This window comes from Phyllobates terribilis, unplaced genomic scaffold (genome assembly GCF_046119375.1).
Source record: "Phyllobates terribilis strain yellow unplaced genomic scaffold, ASM4611937v1 Scaffold_2__4_contigs__length_985480577, whole genome shotgun sequence".
NCBI classification, from domain to species: domain Eukaryota; kingdom Metazoa; phylum Chordata; class Amphibia; order Anura; family Dendrobatidae; genus Phyllobates; species Phyllobates terribilis.
Window position 1 is genome coordinate 580,525,848 of NW_027362762.1, and position 21,652 is coordinate 580,547,499.

The 21,652-nt window shown below is 45.0% G+C and overlaps 1 protein-coding gene across 5 annotated transcripts in view; it reads left to right on the forward strand.

Moving 5' to 3' along the window:
• Nucleotides 1-21,652, forward strand: part of SCUBE3 (signal peptide, CUB domain and EGF like domain containing 3) — a 1,075,473-nt gene that overhangs the window by 460,875 nt on the left and 592,946 nt on the right. For all 5 annotated transcript variants that reach the window (XM_073666423.1, XM_073666418.1, XM_073666419.1 and 2 more), the window contains one exon: nucleotides 273-362. In XM_073666423.1, coding sequence (XP_073522524.1) covers nucleotides 273-362 — 90 coding nt within the window. The remainder of the gene's footprint in view (nucleotides 1-272; nucleotides 363-21,652) is intronic.

Here is a 21,652-nt window from a genome sequence, read left to right on the forward strand (position 1 = left end):
TTGTTCAAAAAGCTTTTTTCCCTTTCATGCATGATGCAGTAGTGTTTGCATTTGGATAAATATAACATTTCTATTTTTAACTCTATTATGCAGACAAAGCACAATATTAAAAATCTGAAAAATAGTTTCATTTTTACAGTTGTGTAAAAGTAGGAATCATCTTCCTTCTTTTCTTGCTGTAATTTTGTGTTATGACAACATTAATCATACATTTATATGCTTTTTTAGAAATGTGTTATTTTTTTATTTTACCTATTTTCTACTCTATAAAGATTCTGATAGCAGTTACATGTTCAGCTGTGGAACTCAAGCAGTCAGAACTGGTGTCAACTCTAAGCAGAACGCAAGCCAGCATTGCATTGGTAAGGCTATGTAAATACTCCTCTTCTTTTTGGTAGTATTTTTAGATACAAAAGGAAATGTATAAAAATGTTTTAACCCCCTTCACTGCAGCAAATTTTTCATTAATGCACTTTCAGTCTTTTCCTTTCCTTCATCCAAGTACCATACAGTCTTTTTTTTATTTTTCTATTTCTTTTTCTAAGGTTTGCTTTTTTTTGGAACACAAAGTTTTGAATTAAACCATTATTTTATCATTAGTAATCAGTGAACCCGTGGTTTCGCTGGGTTCAGCCTGACTACTTGACACCGGACACCGAACCGCATATAACTTAATGGGGTACCAAACTTCAGTGCTGTAAAATGGCTGTAAAATGGTCAGAGTAAGGGCTTGGGGGCTACAAATAGAAGAAAAATGGGGGTAAGAGCAGGAAAATTGCCCTGCAAAAAAATGTGGATAGGGAAATTGCTTAAATGGGTTCTGTCACCATAGCAAAATAGCAAGTAAATGAATAAAATTAAAATTTTAACTGTGCCCTCATAAAGACTGAGGCTTGTTACCACCAGTCTGGTTAAAAATTTCACCCACAGAGCATGGGGCACAGTACCCCTACAAAAGCAGCTTACAAATTTCACCCACAGAGTATGGGGCACAGTACCCCCACAGCTCCAAAATGTTTGCTCCAGCAGCGTACGTTACAAATGCCGCTGATGAAAAGCAGGTAGTATGATATTGATCAAGCAGGTGGTCCGTCGCAAGGTTTGCTACAGGCAGTCCAGTTAAAAATTTCACCCACAGAGCATGTTTCACATTTTCCCCAGAGAAGCTTATTAAAAAGTTCACACCCAGACACTGGGGCACAGTACCACCACAGGCAGGGTTGCTGAGTACACACAGCGGCTTTTGTCACAGTACTCCCACAGGCAGGTTTGCAGAGTACATAACAGAGAATTAGGGTTGTATTCCGGAGAGGTAGCTTGATAAATGCTTACCACATCAAAGAAGGCAGCAGTCAAGCAAATTAACCACTTCTCAAGTGTGTCAGCAGTTGATGTATAGAGCCAATATAGCCATTCATGACAATTTAGAGGCTCTGTAACTGGAATGAGTAGTTAAATCCTTTAATGAGCATTAGGCCCTGCCACAAGGCTGACTACTTTTAGGCACACTACTCGTACAGACATGACCGCAGAGTACACAGGGGCTTTTGGGCACAGTACCACCACAAAAGCTAATAACAAATTTCACCCACACAGCATGTTTCCATATTTTCCCCAATGATGTTGAATAAAAATTTCACACCCAGACAATAGGGCATAGTACCCCTACAGATATAGGTTAAGGAATACACACAGTGGCTTTTGGCATAGTAATCCCACAGATATGGGTTAAGGAATACATACAGTGGCTTTTGGCACAGTACTATCACAGACATGGTTGCATAAGAGTAGAAAAATATGTTCAGTCACACATCACTCCCACCGACACAGTTGAAGATTATAAAAACTTTTGGGTATGCACACATGTAAAACCTAATAGTGTCCCTCACTACGGCTGCATCCTGTCCCTTTGCTAAGCAGAGCAGAAATAAAAAATAAAAATTTTGAACCAGGAGGAAATTTCACCCCATGCTTCCTGATGCCCCTCCGACAAGTTGGATTGGCTTAATGGGCACTTTGTGCATACCATACGGTCAAGCTGCTCCCACAGCAGCTCAATGGGGTTGAGATCTTGTGACTGAGCTGGCCACTCCATTACAGATAGAATATCAGCTGCCTGCTTCTTCCCTAAATAGTTCATGCATAATTTGGAGGTGTGCTTTGGGTCATTGTCCTGTTGTAGGATGAAATTGGCTCCAATCATGCGCTGTCCACAGGTTATGGCATGGCATTGCAAAATGGAATGATAGCCTTCCTTATTCAAAATCCCATGTACCTTGTACAAATCTCCCACTTTACCAGCACCAAAGCAACCCCAGACCATCACATTACCTCCACCATGCTTGACAGATGGCATCAGGCACTCTTTCAGCATCTTTTCAGTTGTTCTGCGTCTCACAAATGTTCTTCTGTGAGATCAAAACACCTCAAACTTTGATTCATCTGTCCATAAAACTTTTTTCCAATCTTCCTCTGTCCAATGTCTGTGTTGTTTTGCCCATATTAATCTTTTCCTTTTATTAGCCAGTCTCAGATATGGCTTTTTCTTTGCCACTTTGCCCTGAAGGCCAGCATCCCGGAGTCGCCTCTTCACTGTAGACGTTGACACTGGCGTTTTGCATGTACTATTTAATGAAGCTGCCAGTTGAAGAGCTGTGAGGTGTTGATTTCTCAAACTAGAGACTCTAATGTACTTGTCTTGTTGCTCAATTGTGCAGCGGGGACTCCCACTTCTCTTTCTACTCTGGTTAGAGCCTGTTTGTGCTCTCCTCTGAAGGGAGTAATACACACCGTTGAAGGAAATCTTCAGTTTCTTGGCAATTTCTCGCATGGAATAGCCTTCATTTATAAGAACAAGAATAGACTGTCGAGTTTCACATGAAAGTTCTCTTTTTCTGGACATTTTGAAAGTTTCATAGAACAAACAAATGTTATGCTCCAGATTCTCAACTAGCTCAAAGGAAGGTCAATTTTATAGCTTCTCACATCAGCCAAACCGATTTAAGCTGGGCTAACATACTTGTGCAAGGGTTTTCTAGGGTTTTCTAAACATCCATTAGCCTTCTTACACAGTTAGCAAACACAATGTACCATTAAAACACTGGAGTGGTGGTTGTTGGAAATGGGCTTCTATACACCTATGTAGATATTGCAATAAAAACAAGACATTTGCAGCTAGAATAGTCATTTACAACATTAACAATGTAGAGGGTATTTCTGATTCATTTAATGTTAGCTTCATTGAAAAAAAATGTGCTTTTCTTTCAAAAATAATGAAATTTCTAAATGACCCCAAACTTTTGAACGGTAGTGAATGTAAAGCACTGTGAAATTAATGACGTTTATCACTGAGTAACATAAATAAATAGTCAAGGAAGGAGTAATTCAACATTGTTTTTTAGGGTTTTCGGTATTTTTTTTCATTCTTTTTTATTTTATTTTTTTATCGAACTGACTTAAAACAATTTAGAATTTAAAAAACTAAAGCTAGCAATCTATAACCAGGAGGCCAAGTGGAGGAAGAGGTGGATGTGGTGGTATGGGTGGAAGAAGCAAGGGAGGAGTAATCCAACTTTTTTTTTTTTTCTATATGCAACTAACTTAAAACAACATAGATTTACCAAAACTAAAACTAGCTCTCTAGAATCACGAGGAGTAGGTCCAAGTGGAGGAAGAGGTAGATGTGGTGGTATGGTTGGAAGAGGCAAGGGAGAAGTAATTTTCTTGGGGGGGGGGGTTGTATTTTTTTGGTGTTTATTTTTGTATTTTTTTCATGGAATTAACTCAAAACAACCTATATTTAACAAAACTAAAGCTAGATATTTAGAACCACAAGGCGTAGGTCCAAGTGGAGGAAGAGGTGGACTTGACCAAATAGGTGCAAGAGAGGAGGCACCCAAATGAAACGAATGACAAAAAGAGTTGAATACTGGCTGGGTGCGGCTGGTGTAGTTATCTTGTCATGCAAAAGTATGGACAAGTCCTGGTTCATTTTAAGGAATGTTAGATTCCCCACTTTGGATGTGGACAGGCGGATGTGCCTGTCTGTGATCACACCCCCTGCCATGCTAAACACACATTCCAACATGACACTTTCCGCAGGGCAGACCAGCACCTCCAAGGCATAAAGGGCAAGCTCAATCCATGTGTCCAAATTGGAGACCCAGAAGTTAAATGGGGCAGACCCATCTATTGGTACATGGAGACGTGTGAACACATACTCTTCCACCATTTTGTTGTAATTCGGGCTCCTGCAAATATGGTGGTGCTGTATATTGTGGCATGCTCATAAAGTTTTGCCATACTTTGGCCATGCTAACTCTGCCTTACAAGGAGCTGGTGGTACCCCAGGTGTGTTTACAATTTCCACCTCTGCCTCTGCCTTTTTCTTCCACTGAGCCCCTGCTGTCTGGTGAGAAAGCCATCAATACTTTTTCTACTAGCGTCTCCTTGTATTCACGCATTTGTCACTCCCACACCAGTGACGGAAGAAATGATGGTACAATGTCCTTGTAGAGGAGATACAGTAGGGTGGCCACCAAGTAATCTGCACTAGTAACAATATGGGTAACTTGGTGGTCATTGCGCAGGTGACGCGCCCCCTGGGCCGTGGGGGTACTCGGTAGCCGGGCAGGTCGGTGCTGGGGGTGTCACGGTAGCAGTGACCCGGTCCGTGACCCAGGGCGGTCAATAAAAGGGGAAAAGTAAAAGGGGAATGAAGTTTTTATATATAATGTTCGTGACGCCACCTGTGGTATGTTGCTATATGGAGCCACCGCTGCCGTGCAGATCCTCTGGAGCTGTTGGTGATGCAGCAGAGTTGGTATAGCTCTCCACAGGCAGAGCTAAGCTCCAGGGCAGTGCATGGATGATTTAATGAGGTAGATATTGCTGTGCAGTGTGGTGCAGGGCTGGTGATGGCGCAGATAATAATTCTAGGACACAGTGGGTGCAGTCTTCAAATTTAATCACAATTGTCAGACTCCAGGTTCCCAGTACCAGGATAACCTCCCGTGCCATCCTGTGTTTACCAAGGCAGGGGTTTAGCAATCTCCCAGGTGGTTCAGGAGTACATAACGGGACCCCATTCTGTGTGCCTTCCTCTGTCATCTTCCTGCGCTAACTCTCACCCTCCTGCCCTGCACCTCGCAATCAGTGTCCCAAGCCGGTAACCTCGGATTTTGGCGGGCAAAGTGCAGTCCCCTGAATCCTACGCGGCTACCTTTTTAGCGATTAAATTGCGGTTGTGAGCAGCTGCACCCTGAAAGTACAGTAGCCTCCGTTTTCTAGCTGAGCCTTGTAGTTCTCCACTAGTTAGGGGTCGGTCCCCTTTGCGGCCTGATCCCTCCACGTTCTGGTAGATTTGGGCGCATGGGTGGCTTCCGCACTCGCCGTGCCCCTGGGATCTCCTCACTCTTGGAGCCTTCCCTCTGCTCCCGTCCTCTTCCTGCCTGTCCTCTTGGGCCTCTCAATCTAGGCTCACTCCTCTCTCCTCTCCTCTGAGCAGAGCTCCTAGCTCCTACAGACCTCCTGCTCCCACTACTTCTCCTCAGACTGAACTGAACTCTTCCAAGATGATTCCCTCTTTTATACTCCTACTCAAGTGCTCTCCAGTGCTGCTTCCTCCACCCACACCCACTACATGGTTCCCCCCACTTCCAACCATAAGCCAGTGCATTTTGCCCCGCCTGCTGGTCTGGAATGGTGTAGTGTTGGATGCAGGTGGGTTGGTCCTGGGCAGTACTCCCTCTTTACCTGAGAGTGGGATACCACACCTCTGGGTGAGATGCAGTACCTCTGTGGCGACCGAACCCGCAGGGGCGCAACACAGGCACTGCAGCATGTATTGTCTCATGTGTTCCAGGCTGCCCAGAGGCAACGACAAGCTATCCTCGGTATAATCTGGGTACTCTGCATCCCCCAGTAATGCTCCATTGATGCCCATGAGCTGATCTGAGTGCCACCCTGCTCTTAACATGGTTGTTCTTCCTCATCATCATCATTCTCACAAACAGTCCCCTCGCTGTACAGTTGGGTACCTGGCCACTATTGGGACAGTAACCCATCCTCCGAGCCATGTGTGGATGCCTGGCCTGATAATGGTGTGAATTGGCCCGGCTCCTCTTCTTCCAGTGCCACCACCTCAATCATCTTGGCCTGAATTGTTTTTTCCAGCAGGCATATAAGTGGTAAAGTAACACTGATGGTGGCATCATTAGCTCGGTCCTTTTTGGGGAATTTTCCAAGCAGTGCAAGACAGCACACACGTTCTGCATGGAGGCCCACCCATTGGTGGTGAAGAGGTGTTGTTCTGCAGTGCTGCAGCTGCTAGAAGCGCTAGTAGTGCAACTAGTTAAAGAATCTCATGAGAGGGGTGCCCACTCTGGTGTGGAGACCTTTTGGTGGTTGCAATGGCTGGTATATTGGCCCCAAATGTGGCAAGAGGTTGAAGGAGTTTGCCAAAAATGTCGCCAGTGTGAGCTAAATAAACCCCCGGAAAAGAGAATTCCTGTTCAGACTATCCGAACTTCTGCGCCTTTGGAGGTCCTGATGATCAGACTTTGTACAATCGCTGTGGGACTAGACAGCCAAAGCTGCAGCCAGGGCCATCTGTCAGGACTTCATCTGAATATATGGGTGCCTGAAGTGAATTCGCTCCGACCAGGGGGGGACCTGCTTCCAGGGACAAGTGATGGACGAGCTGTATCGTATGTACAGAATCGATAAATTCCAAAAGACACTGTATCATCCCCAGGGGAACAGGGCCTGCGAGCACTTTAACTGAACCCTGTTACAAATGTTGTGAAACCTGGAATAGAACAAGAAGATGACGTGGCCCGAATTTATGTCCGAGTTGGTCAATAACAATCGAGTCCATGTAACTACCGGTTACACTCCCTACATGCTGCTGTTTGGACCACTTCAGCCAGGGGACCGTGCGGTAGTGTGGGCCAATCGGCCTGGGAGAAAGCTGGATCACCGTTGGGAGGCGGCACCCTACTGAGTAGTGAGGAAGGTCCACCCAGATAACCCGATCTACGAGATTAGACCTGAGGGAGATGATGCCGCAGCACCCAGAGTATTGCACCCGAACATACTGCGGCCCTGCTCTCCCGAAGCCGATGACCTTACTGAAGCTGAGCCCCCAACAAAAGTGGTTTGAGTCCCACAAATGGGGGCCTTAGAGGATGAGGAAGGATGTCTTACAGTGCCATTGAGTTTACTGGAACTGCCGCTGACGCTCTCGAGTGGGACAGAAAATGAACCGGAAGGCGATTTACAATCCACGGTGTTTGAATCTTCAGGTACTCCAGTGGTGCCTCTGCAAGAAGAGCCTCATAGGACTGAGCGGGCCAATGCCGGAATTCCTCCTTATCGGTATGCCCAGGATGAGTTTGTCTGGTCCCAGATACAGCAGAAAACCAAGGAGTGCACTCAATTATTGGCTGAACTTGGGTTACCTGTGAAGAAATGTTGTACCTGCAAGGATTCCGCTCTCTCAGGGACTGGCGAGCAAAAAGGGGAAAGGAATGTAAATCACAGTAAAATCGCAGAAGAACTCTTGCAGGATGTGCCATTAGTGAGGACAGACTGCCATCTCTTGGCCAGGCGAATTCAAACGGAACCAAATTGTACTGGAAGATTTGCAGGGGGAGTACTTTCGGGTGCTGGACCTGATCAGGTGACTACCAGGAACAACTTCCTGGATATAGAAGCCTTGCGTGCCAAAGCACAGGCAGATTTGGTGCCAAGCAGGAGAGTGGAGCATGAGTGCTCCAGAGATCCCACTGAATTCAGTGTGAAGGGCCTCAGCGAGAAGCCTTCGTCACCCAGGTGCCGGCCGCCTGGAAGGGTCTGGATTCTTCGTAGGAGAACTCCAAATTCCACTTCCACTGGTAAGAGCCAGAATCCGCGCCCTGTGCTGATGGACCTCTGAGACATGGCATCGACTGTCAAAAGCCAAGGCCTAGTCCTGTCCACCCCAAGCTCAAGAGACTACCGCTGACGGTCAAGCCGAGAAGAGCCATGCGAAGTCTGTGTTAGGCCTGTGATTGCTGAGGAACCACATGAGTGAGCAGGGTCAGTGCCAAATGAAAGAAGGATCTTGTGAAGTCTCCCAGGGGCATCTGAGTGAAGGTCAAGTCTTCTAGTCTTCTATCTGGAGTGATAGGTGTTCTTCCTTTTTGCTCTGATACATCGATAACTAAAATGAGATTAAGAGTAGAGATGAGCGGTGTTCGACTCGAACTGTTCGCTAGCTCAAATTCGAGCTGTTTTGAGTGGTGTTCGAGCCGTTCGGTGAACACAAACGATTTGAAAAAAATCCGGCTGTTCGAGGTTATGTTCGATAACTGTTCGTGCACCAAAATCATAACTGGATTTTTTCACAGTAATGCTGATAATCAATGTAAATACGCAGTTTGAGTGTACAACGGGGCGGGGGGAGGGGCAGGGGATGGATCTCTGCAGAAATAATGAAGATCTCCATTTTTTTTCTCTTTCCCGCATTTACAGTGGGTAGGTGCAATCTGTCAGCCTATCAGTAGCGCACACATGGAGCGAACTGCTTTTTTTCACACAAGCAAGGGCATGTGTCATTGGCTGTTTATGTCACATGTCCTTGCCCTATAAGAACCAGCCATTTTCCCCGTCGCCACCATTTTCTCACTGCTGCAGTTGCGTGTTAGATGGCACCGCTGTTGCTGTGTGCGCTATACTTTCAGTGTTAATTTCAAGCCAATTTTCTCTGAAATATACAGATAGCTTGGGAGTAGGGAATAGTTGTGATTGCAGTCCTTTTGAGGACTAGGTTACAGCATTTCCTACGACTTTTAGCAGGCAGGTCTGTGCTCTTAAATAGATAGGTTGGGAGTAGGGACTAATTGTAATTGCAGTCCTTTTGAGGACTATTTTACAGCATTTCCTAGGACTTTTTGCCAGACAGGTCTGTGCCAGTGCTGTACAAGTGTTTTTCACAGCATTTGGCTAAATCTAGCTAAGCAAATCCTTTTTGGCCTCTTCCAGTGTGTGTTAGTCAGTGGAGTAGCGTATCTGTGTTGCAAGCTACACCACCTGTGTATAGAATACAATTTTTTTTACTGCACCTAGCCAAATAAAACCTTTTGGGCATAGCATCATTCTATTATGACATCTATACTAAGCTCCACCAGCTTGCAAATTACAAATAATTTTTATCTGCATCTAGCTCGGAAAATAATTTTGGGCTTGTAGCAGTGTGTGGGACTTATTCTTAGTCCATCTATACTAAGCTCCACCAGCTTGCAAATTACAAATAATTTTTATCTGCATCTAGCTCGGAAAATAATTTTGGGCTTGTAGCAGTGTGTGGGACTTATTCTTAGTCCATCTATACTAAGCTCCTCCAGCTTGCAAATTACAAATAATTTTTATCTGCATCTAGCTCGGAAAATAATTTTGGGCTTGTAGCAGTGTGTGGGACTTATTCTTAGTCCATCAATACTAAGCTCCGTCAGCTTGCAAATTACAAATAATTTTTATCTGCATCTAGCTCGGAAAATAATTTTGGGCTTGTAGCAGTATGTGGGACTTATTCTTAGTCCATCTATACTAAGCTCCACCAGCTTGCAAATTACAAATAATTTTAGCTGCATCTAGCTCGGATAATAATTTTGGGCTTGTAGCAGTGTGTGGGACTTATTCTTAGTCCATCTATACTAAGCTCCACCAGCTTGCAAATTACAAATAATTTTTAGCTGCATCTAGCTCGGAAAATAATTTTAGGCTTGTAGCAGTGTGTGGGACTCATTCTATTAGTCCATCATTACTAAACTCCACCACCTGTGTATGTAATAAAATTGTTTTACTGCATCTAACCCAGCCAATCCTTTTGGGCTAATACCACAGTTTGGCCACTCAGCTCTGCACGGTTCCCATCCATTGATTTTTGTGCAAACAACTCCGGAGTTGTCAATTAATTAACCACCAAAATGAGTGGAAAAAGGCCTGCTGCTGGTGGAAAGGGGAATAGGCGTGTTGGGAAGGGAAAAAAAGGTTGTGTCCGTGGGGTAGGTGTTAAAGCAACAGTAACATCTGCAGAAGAAAGACCATCTTCCAGCCAAACTAAGATGTCTACTTCTTTTAGCGGACAATGTGATACGATCCCTTTCTTACGGCCACGCCAATCGCTACAAATTCCAGATGAGGCACAAAAACAGCAGGTGCTTCAACGGATATCAAGTGCTCCTTTAAGTGGGCTCTCCTCCACCTCAACTTCAACATCACAAATACTCCAGTCCTTAGAGGTGTCACCCCAATCGCACTTGCTTCCTCACAGCTCCCAAGTCTCCAGCTGCCCGTCTGAGTATGGGGTAGAACAGATGGTTGAGTCTGCAGAGCTGTTTACTCATACCATAGCCTGGGAATCAGAGGTCGGCTCCAGCGCTTCTGTGAATCCAGACGAGGAAATGATCTGCACTGATGCCCAGAATCTTTATGAGTCGGATCCAGGACCAGACGCAGAAGGTTCTGACCATAATGTAGACCCTCGTTCCCAAACTGTAACTCCTGTTGGTGGAGACAATGAGGAAGGCGATGATGAGACTCAAATAGCTGATTGGAGTGACAGCTTGAGTTTTTTGGCAGGGCAGGAAGAGGTTGGCTCTGAGGACGACGGGTGTGAGAACACACAGGGTGATGATGACGAGGTTGCAGATCCCACTTACTGTCAACCCACAGTCAGCCAGTCGATGAGGTCAGCAGAGGGGGTGGAGGAGGATGCTAGTGATGACGAGGTCAGGTTGCGCCTTCCTGGACAGAGACGTAGTACTGGAAGCACGTCAACAACTGCATCCTCAAACACAACTCTGTCTCTGACCACAAGTCGTGGTGGCTCTTCAGGTCGCATGGGTGCTAAGCCTTGCATAGCCTGGGCATTTTTTCAGAATGATAAGGATGACCCAACTCGTGTTATCTGTAACATTTGTCACCAAAAGCTAAGTAGAGGCCAAAAAATCCATAGTTTGAGTACTTCATGCATGAACCGTCACAAGGATATGAAGAATAAGTTGCAGTGGGAAGCTTACTGTGCTACAATGCGGCCTAGTGGGCCGGGCCAACCACCGTATGCCCCATCTTGTGCATCCGCGGCCTCTTCATCCTCTGTGACTGGGGGGACAGCAGTCACACCTGTTTTAGGACGCAGACCTGCCACCTCTTTACCCGCAACAGCCAGCATGATTGGCAGGTCATCATTTTCTTTGGAGGTGGAAACAACAGCTGGTGTTGAGCGCTCTCCGACATCGAGAGCACCACCTTTGGATCAAGGCAACCTAACATGTCCACCTGCATCTTCCTCACAGACCGGCAGTTTGCCGGAGACACCCTTCTCAACCCCGTCTAAGCACAACAGCCAGCCCTCGGTCCCTCAGATGTGGACAAGTAAAAGACCATTTCCTCCTAGCCATGAGAAAGCTAAGAGGTTGAATTTCACCATCTGCAAGCTCTTGGCTACAGAAATGCTGCCTTTCCACCTGGTGGACACAGAGGATTTTCGAGACCTTATGTCCGTCGCAGTGCCCCAGTACCATATGCCCAGTCGGCTTCTTTGAGAAACTCTGTGTGTGACAGGGTGCATTTCACCACAGACACTTGGACGAGTAGGCATGTACAGGTGTGTTACATGTCGCTGACTGAGCACTGGGTAACTATGGTGACAGCAGGACAAGGGGCTGCTGTCCAAATCTTGCGTCAATTCTCTTTATCTCGAAGTTCCTCCACTGCTTCTGCCTCCTCAGCCTCCTCTCGGTCCTCCACCTGCACCCAAAGCCTGTCTGGTCATGCCACAAGCTTTCTAACTGCGCAGAAGGGATCCTGCACACCTCCTTACTATGCTGGCAGTAGGGCTCAATGTCATCAGGCGGTTTTAACTTTGAAATGTCTGGGAAATGTGAATCACACAGCTGAGGAGTTGTGGTCAGCTCTGGAGAACTAGTTTCATGAATGGTTGACTCCACTGGACCTGAAACCAGGGAAGGCCGTGTGCGACAATGCTGCAAACCTGGGTGCGGCCCTTCGCCGGGGCAATGTCACACACGTGCCTTGTATGGCTCACGTGTTGAACCTGGTTGTCCAGCAATTTTTAGCCCACTATCCCGGACTAGATGGCCTTCTGCAGAGGGCACAGTCGCTGTGTGCTCACTTCCGCCGTTCGCATCCCGCAGCTCAGCGACTTACATCTCTACAGAAGTCGTTGGGCCTGCCACTTCACCGGCTAAAATGTGATGTGCCTACCCAGTGGAATTCAACTCTGCACATATTGCAGCGACTGTGGCAGCACCGACAAGCCCTGGTGCAATACGTTCTGACGTATAGCCTGGGCCAACGAGATCCAGAGGTGGGGCAAATCACGCTGGAGGAGTATTCTCAGATCAGGGACCTATGCACCCTTCTGCACAGTTTTGAAATGGCGACGAAGATGTTTAGTGCTGACGATGCCATTATCAGCATGACTATTGCGGTGATTTACATGCTGGAGCACATGTTAAACAGAATTCGGAGTCAGGTGGTGCGACAAGAGGAGGTGGAGGAAGTAGAGGAGGAGTTGTATGCGGAAGGGCTAACATCTGCAAGGTCCAGACGGTCGGCAGCACCAAGGCGGCAGGCATGTGAAGGTGGGGGAGATGGATTTACCAGGGCGCATGGTAGCAGCCAAACTAGTGAGGAAGGTGCAGGAGCCCAGGAAGAAGTGGAGGACGAACTGATGGAAGACTCATCAGATGAAGGAGACCTTGATCACATTTCTGTTGTGCGAGGTTTGGGGGAGAGGGCAGAGGAAGGAAGCATGATTGTTACCTCGACACCAACACAACAGGGACTTGGTGCTCCTGGATGCGCAAGACACATGAGTGCCTTCTTGCTGCACTACCTGCAACATGACCCTCGAATTGTCAGAATTCGAAATAATCCTGACTACTGGGTTGCCACACTGTTAGATCCCCGGTACAAAAGTAAATTTGCCAAAATAATTCCTGCCATAGGAAGGGATTCACGCATGCAGGAGTATCAGCAGAGACTGTTGCAGAATCTTACACGTGCTTTTCCACAAAACACCAGTGGTGCATGTAGTGAATCTTACAGTTCTAACTTGCCAACCGTGGGACTGTCGAGTGTTCAGTACTCAAACCGTAACAGAAACACAGTATCTGCTGGTAACAGCAATTTTGCGGAATCATTTCACAGCTTTTTTAGCCCATCCTTTGCAAGGCCACAGGAGACACGAAGTCTGACACATAGTCAACTCCTAGAGACGATGGTACAGGAGTATCTCCAAGTAAACATCGAAGCCATGACTGTGTCACTGGACCCTTGCTCTTTTTGGGCTTCCAATCTGGATAAATGGCCGGAGCTCGCCACTTACGCCTTGGAGATCTTGTCATGCCCCGCAGCCAGCTTTACCTTTGAATGTGCGTTCAGCGCTGCTGGTGGTGTGCTGACAGATAAGTGCACGCGGCTGTCCACTGAGAACGTAGACAGACTCACGTTCATAAAGATGAACAAATCATGGATCCGCAAGGACTTTTCTACCCCTGTGTCATCCTGGGCAGAGTAAAAGCTTGAGGATTTCGTAAAATCACCTCACCAACCGTTTTAAGCTTTCAAATTACTAATAATTTTTAGCTGCATCTTGTCTGGAAGATAATTTTGGGCCTGTAGCAGTGTGCGGTACTCATTCTATTATGCCATCTACACTAAGCTCCACCAGCTTGCAAATTACTAATAATTTTTAGCTGCATCTTGTCTGGAAAATAATTTTGGGCCTGTAGCAGTGTGCGGTACTCATTCTATTATGCCACCTATACTAAGCTCCACCAGCTTGCAAATTACTAATAATTTTTAGCTGCATCTTGTCTGGAAAATAATTTTGGGCATAGTAGCAGTGTGTGGTACTCATTCTAACCAACCATTTTAAGCAACTCTGGGGCAATTGATGCCACTTAAGTGGTGTCTGTGCCACAAATTTTTGGAAAAAATGGAGACTCTTTTTGGAGTCCCATTGCTTTGTTTTACGTGACTTTGCCATCGTAAATTAGAGGTGGGTTGGGTCTTCCCTCCCCCCCCTTTTAACCGTAAGAAAATACATACACTATGGCTTGGGGTAACACAGATTTTTAAGTCTGAAGAGCTGTTTACTCAGAGGTCTGCTCCAAAGCTTCAGTGTCTGCTAGTCAGCGTAGTAACCCAGCTGCGAAGCAAGCTGCACCGCCTGTGTATCTAATAATGATTTTTAAATGCATCTAGCCTAGGCAGACTGTGGGGACCCCTAACCAAACCCAGACGCTCAGCCCCCTAATGCCCCCCTTTCATTGACAATACAATCATGTAACTCTTACAACTGGATGGGTGAGGATCAGTCACAGCTTTATTAACTGTTTATACTCATTCCATTTGAAATGCATTTTATTTCTAAAATAATTCAGCTTGTTGCAGCATGCCCTGTGTCTCCAGTCTCCACAAGGGCAAGGTGGCCAACAAGTGTAACTCTCCAACATGTCCTTTCTATTTCCCGGCCACGGAGGATCCTGCTTACTCGTATGCAGGACCCCGACCCCCATCCATCACTCTTAACGCTTGTTCCACTCCGTCCTGGAGTCCTGACAGGAATATGTCCAGTCCAATATCCATTAAGTGAACACCGTCGGGCCTTATGAGGCCTGCTTTATCTCCTTCCAGTTGTTGGTGTCGTATCACTACACAGCCTCTGTCTCTTATAAATTTTGCCATCCGAATATTTATTACCTGCCTTGTCCGTTCGATCGCCGTGATGTCTCACGCACCTTGCCATACCGTTCTCAGCACAATCTCTGACCATACTATAGCTAGTTTTGTGAAAAATTCTCTGAAGCGCTCAGTGTCTAGTTTCATTATTGCCATTAGTTATGCGCTCTTGTGATAAGCTATGTCGTTTCCTCCGGCCTGTATAACTAAGATGACCGGACCTCTTGCCTCTCTCCCTACCTTGATTACCTCCATTAGTAGCTGTGGCCATTGCAGGCCTCTAATACCTCTCCAGTTCAAATATGTGTTACGAAATTCCAATTTCCTCCCGCCTGGGCGGACTTTCATCCTTCTTTCTGCACAATATATATACGAGCTTTTAATCATTGCATAGCAAAAAAACAGCAAGGAAGTGGTATTTATATGTCATGTCCTGCTATGCACCTGTTCAAGGCTGAGTTAATCAGAAATTTAAACACACATACCATGTTAAAATCGTATAGCATAGAAACAATGCATATAAATGTAAATAATCAAAAAGAAAAGAAGAAAAAATGAACATATATATAATAATAATCTATAAATGATCACTCATAATGATACATCAAATCATGTCTGATGTTTAAACCCGCTGGTACACGTGTATTTAAAGTATAAATCCACCAACTTTCTCTATTAAGGAGCTTTCTCCTATAATCATCCACCAAATCTCCACCAATCGCCACGGCCCACGGAGGGGCCACCACAGTCAGTGAATCCTTCCTTATTTAGTATAGAGTCTACCAATACTTTGGGCGTATTATCCCAGCTGTGAAGCAAGCTGCACCGCCTGTGTATCTAATGAGAATATTTAACTGCATCTAGCCTAGGCAGACTGTGGGGACCCCCAACCAAACCCAGACGCTCTGCATCTAACCCAGCCAATCATTTGATAGTATTGCTAGTAGCAGAGTCGCATGGGCTCTAAACCTTGCATAGCCTGTGCATTTTTTCAGATCGCTAAGGATGACCCAACTCGTGTTATCTGTAACATTTGTCACCAAAAGCTAAGTAGAGGCCAAAAAATCCATAGTTTGAGCACTTGATGCATGAACTGTCACATGGATATGAAGCATAAGTTGCAGTGCGAAGCTCACTGTGCTACAATGCGGCCTAGCGGGCCGGGACAACCACCATCTGCCCCACCTGTGTCATCCTGGGGAGACTCAAAGCTACTGCGTAGTCTTTTCCAAAAATTTGAGGGAATTACCACGGGAATGGTTTGGAAGAGGTATAAGAGTTTAGGTAGGACATTCATTTTTAGTATACTTATTCTGCCGAACCAGGAAAAATCCTTCACCGTCCAAGAAGTAAGATCTTTATGGAGTTGTTCAATAAAGGGCCCAAAATTAAGATAAAATAGATGGGAGAGGTTTCTATGAATACGAATTCCTAAGTATTTTATACCCTGTGAGGGCCAGGCAAAGGGAAAGTTGGACTGGATGGAATCCTGTATGGATTTGGGGAGGGAGACATCGAGGGCCTCAGACTTCGCTGCATTGATTTTAAATTTTGACCATGTAACACAGTGATCTATTTCAGCCATAACAGCAGGGATGGATATATGTGATTGAGTGATATATACTAGGACACCATCAACAAATGCAGAGCACTTGTACTCGGTGCCTCCCACCTCAATCCACCTAATATTGGGGTTATGGCGAATTGATGAGAGCAGGTGCTCCATCACTAGGATGTATAAGAGAGGGGACAGAGGACATCCCTGCCTTGTCCCATTGGTGATTATGAAAGGTGATGAAAATGTTCCATTTATCTTCAGCCCAGCTACCGGATTGCGATACAGGGCCATGATTTTGGCTATAAAATGGTCCCCTAGAACCTTACCCCAAGCTTTTTAAGAGAATAATATATGGCGTGCCAGGAGACTCTATGGAATGCTGTCTCAGCATCCAACGAGAGTATCTAATTACAAATTTTTAACTGCATCTAGCCCAGCAAATACTTTGGACCTAGTAGCAGTGTCTGCTAGTCAGCGAATTATCCCACCTGTTAAGCAAGCTACACCACCTGTAGTTTGGACACTTAATTTTTTCAAAGGAAATGCTTCGGGCCCCCGGGACACTCAGTGAAGAGCATCGGGGAGGCACCCCAAGGCACAGGGGCTGGGACTGGCGGTAGGATGCCTTGCGGTGGACCGCCAAGCTCGATCCTTATAAAAGCTTTATAACTGCAGCAGCTTTAGTGGACGCTACTGGAGCTGGAATTCCCGTGGCTGCTGGCATCAGACTTGCCCTCCAATAGATCCTTGTAAAAGGATTTAAAGTGTACTCATTCAAATTACGGAGACAATTTAAATTAAAAAGCTTAGACCTGCCTCCACCGCAGGGGGGCTCGCTCGACCCACCATCGGACTGGCACCAGTATTGGGAGAGGGGGGCTGGCCGTCAGGGTCCACCGCAGCTCTGGCATAAACCCGGCGACACGGAGGTCGCACGGGCAGGAACGGACTGGCCGTGTCAGTTTCGCACTTTTTTGGTTTTAGAAGGGCATGACATGCCTATATCTATGTCTCCCCCTCCTTTTACTCCTCCACCTCTTTTCTTTTCGCATGACTATATGTACTTGTCACTTTTCCATGTGTTAGTTGTGTCTTCTGAGCAGTTTGTCAGGTTTTGGACACCTTTGAAGGTGTTTTCTATGTTTTTCTATGTGTTTTTGTTTGCCTGCCATTGGTTTTAACGGTGTTCGAAGGTGTTCGACGAACAGTTCGACGAACATACGGGTGTTCGACGAACCGAACCGAACCGAACCGAACCGAACTCGAACACTACGGGGGTGGCTCAACTCTAATTAAGAGAACAATAACTGCACCAAAAAAACTCCCAGGAGCGTAATCAAAATACTAGGTTTTATACAAACATTGGGTTGACTCATAGGCCCCTTGGTAATCTAACACTGATGAGTACCAAGTCCTTACTATCCTGGCACTGGATATCCTCCCTTATTTTATGCTTCCCTGTCCCACAAAACTCACTCATTCTTTATGATCTTCAGGGTCACCTAGCCCTCTTTACCTTTCCTGAGGTGTCCAGTAAATTGATATTGCATAGTGTGACATGCAGAAGTAGTGCTGTTGCAGAGTGTGACATGCAAAAGTAGTGCTGTTGCTTTAAAAACATTCAGCAACTATTAGAAGTAATACAAGCACATGAGACAGGAAGTATTGTGCTCCAGAAGCATCCAGCAACAAGAGGGGTTAACACAGTCACAGGAGAAGGGGATGTTTTTTAGCAGAGCCCCAGGGGGATTGTGGGGAAGTTGTTTACTGTCTGGCTGGAGCCGAAGATAAAGGTGGTGTGTGTGTTCTGTATCTCACAGAAGCGCCCCTGCAAGTGAAAATGATTCACGTCAGGAGTGAAGCTAAGCACAGGTCAAGTAGAGTTCCATAACTAGCAGTGCAGAATATTGTCAGGCAGAAAGATAAGAACTGGAAGAAATGGTGTCACAGGGATCATCTCCCTCATCAAACCCCCCCCCCTCCATCTCACTGTGCTGTAAAGACTGCTGTGTTGATTAATGTGCCTTTGCATTAGAACTGTGCTGTCTTGTACTACCTGGAAGACTGCGAACTGCTGTGCTGCTAAGGAAACTGTACTGTTTGTCACTGGAGCCTGTTGCTCATAAGACTTAAAGGGGTTTTCACACGAACAAAAGTATATTTTAATCAATAGATCTTGGAATAATAATAATTTCCACAATTGAATGTGTTTAAAAATAATGTCCTTGTGCTGCAGTAGCCTCCCAGTGGCCCATTGCCAGTCTCTTGAGTACGGAAAAGCACTCCTCCTCATAATGAAACTGCCAATTCCAGGGTTCCGTTCTCCCCATTGTCACATACCTCTGAATAAGATGTGTAGGCAAACATAACCCGCTTGAACTTCAAGGCCTAGGTGCACAATATATACCTATCCACACCTCTCTACCTATCTTAGTCCATGCAACAAAACTAGCGCATCCATGGAGGTGGCTCTATTATCCCCGCGATCTGTGCTACTCCTATCCTTATGAACCCTATTGAAAAGCTGGAACTAAAAATAAAAGTAAAACCTTGTTCACTTTACCGTGAGTCTGATAGAAAACACGGAAAACAATCAGCATACTAACAAATCCTCTTATAAATTGCATTCACATTGAACCTCAGATAAAACTTTTCTGACAGCTGTCTGAGCCTCAGGTCTAAATATAATTAAATTGCAAAAGAATAAGCCTAGTAAACAAAAGAAAAGTAAAATAAACAAATAAGACAAAACAATCCTATACATAAAGAAACAGTACTGGCCTGTTAGAAACTCTGCTGCATCTGGATGTATTGATTGTAAATTAAGGCCTTACTATGGTGCAAACTTGCCCTGTCCTCCCTGGTTGTAATTTCTATTTTGACCCTTTTGCACATGGTGGGGCTCATGAGACAGAGACAAAATACTATTCTGCCTGGGTAAATGCCTGTTGTCTATCACAATACTGCTGGACTCCTCACAATAAAATTTCTAGCAATATTTCCAAAGTGACCACATTTATAACATTTAACAAAGCAATATTTCCTCTCTTTGTACTTGACAATTTGCAGTACCTGGTAGTGATGGGCGAACCTGAACACTAAAGTTTGGTGTCCGTACTGAACACCTACTGTGCACGGACACCGATCACGGACTTTCTCAGGAAGTCCATGTTACTGTTCTGGTTCGGATGTTTCACACTCTGTCAGCGCAGGAAACACAGGCTCTCATCGGCGGTAATAGCATTACCGCGGTCAGAGCGCTGTGGCATCATGCTGACAGGTGTCAGCATGATCCCACAGCTGTGACAGTGACCTGTGGTAAAAAGCTTATCGTAGGCACCGGCTGATGGTACTACTACCACCATCAGCCGGCACCTTCTGCCTGCCATAGGAAATAACGAGCACAGGTGCCGCTGGATGGGAGCAGTAGTCTCTCACCAGCGGTGCCTGTGCTGAAAGTAAAAAACAATGGTAAAATTAATTTAAAAATATTCAAATAAAAAAACACATTATACTCACCTACACGTTGTCCCCGATGTTTTCCGCCCCTGCGAAAAATAAAAAAACACCATATACTCACCTTACACCTAGTCCCCGAAGCCTATGATCACCGGTAATAAAGATAAAATAATAAACCAACCTCATCCTCACCTGTCCACCACAGTCCAAATATCGAGGGTCCCACAACAATCCCATGAATAGAATGTCGACATTGTAAAATGTGACCGCTCTATTTAGCAGCCGACAATACACTGACGCTCAGGGCCGGCAGAGAGTTATAGAGGTAGAGGGCGAAAAAGATAGGGAAACAAAGAAGGGGGGGGGGGTTGGTCCAGCTGTTGTTCTAGTTAATTTTGGAGATATAATAAGAGCCTATGCGACAGAAGATAGGAAGTTAGCAGAGTTTCTGTAGTGTTGATAAGGTGTCCAGAGACGTTGGAAAGAGATAAGATTGTGTATTGATAGAGCCACCAGTTCTTCGGTATGGTATAGTTGGTCGATTTTTAAAAGCAGTTGCTTCTTGCTTGGTAGGCCTATTGTGCGCCAAAGGGGCGAAATAAGACGTTTGCCAGCTGACAGGACGAAGGATACTAATTTGGATAGGATTTTTTTATCAGATTTAATTGGGAAATTTAGGAAAATATGTTCTTGAGTTAAAACTATGCACAGATGGAGCAGTTCTGTCAAGGTTTGAGATACCATTCTCCAAAATTTTTGAATAGTCGGGGAAGACCACCATATATGGAGGTAAGATCCCTTATCTTTCTCACATCTCCAACAAAAGTCTGGAGTAGAGGGGAACCATTTATGGGTTTGTAGGGGTGTAGTGTACCATTGAGTAATTATTTTGTAGGAATTTTCTTGGCCTTATACTGAAATTGTATATATATTTGATTTGATATCTAACAAGAAAAAAACCTTCAAAATATAAATTAAAAGATAATTTTTAATAATCACAAATATCAATATGACACATACAACACAAAGACAAATAAAGTGCAGGTTACAAAAGTGACTTAGTGCAAATAGGTATATAGGTATGGGTCCTATGAAGCCTAACCCCCACAATAGGAGGAATATCAATTGCTACTGGGTATTCACTAAGTAGTGATAATGTAAACAGTAAATACAAATCCACCTAACAGGCACAAAGTCACTGCTATTTAAAAACAGCAGGAGAAAACAGTTGGAGGGTATATGTTCATATCCAAAACTTGGTGGATCTTATAGACCCAGCCCCCCATACTATATTTGAATAGATAATTGACACATAAATAACAAGGGTATTACCCGCAAGGTAGATCATAAATAGATAACAGGACTTATATTCAACTGTATTCTCTACATATATAGAACTACTGCGATACTCTATTAAATCAGTATTCCTGAAGTGCTAAATCCACAGATTTATCTCCTGCACAACCTGTCACATCTGGTGACATAACATATAGGAAAAAATAGTATAAGACTTATCTTACAAAAGATGCTAGGGTGCCCCTCATACTCCCCTAGTAAAGGTGATGCCCAGATCTTTTTCCCATTTTAACAGGAATGCTCTTTTCAAAGGAGTGTCTCTTGTAAGCAGCATATTGTAAAGGGAAGAGAGTAATTTTTTGGAGGTCTTGTCTGAGAATACAGAGACTCATACGCGGTGAAAAATCTAGATGGGTCTCCGTTAATTATGGTTTGGTGTACTGTCTTTTTTAGGGATTCGTAATGGAGAAAGGTAAAGTTGGACAACGTGGGTAAGGCCTTCATTTCTTGATAGGGGATAAAAGTGCCATCCTCCAGGTGATCTATTAGTTGGGGAGGGATCTGAGTTTCTATCTATGTTATGAA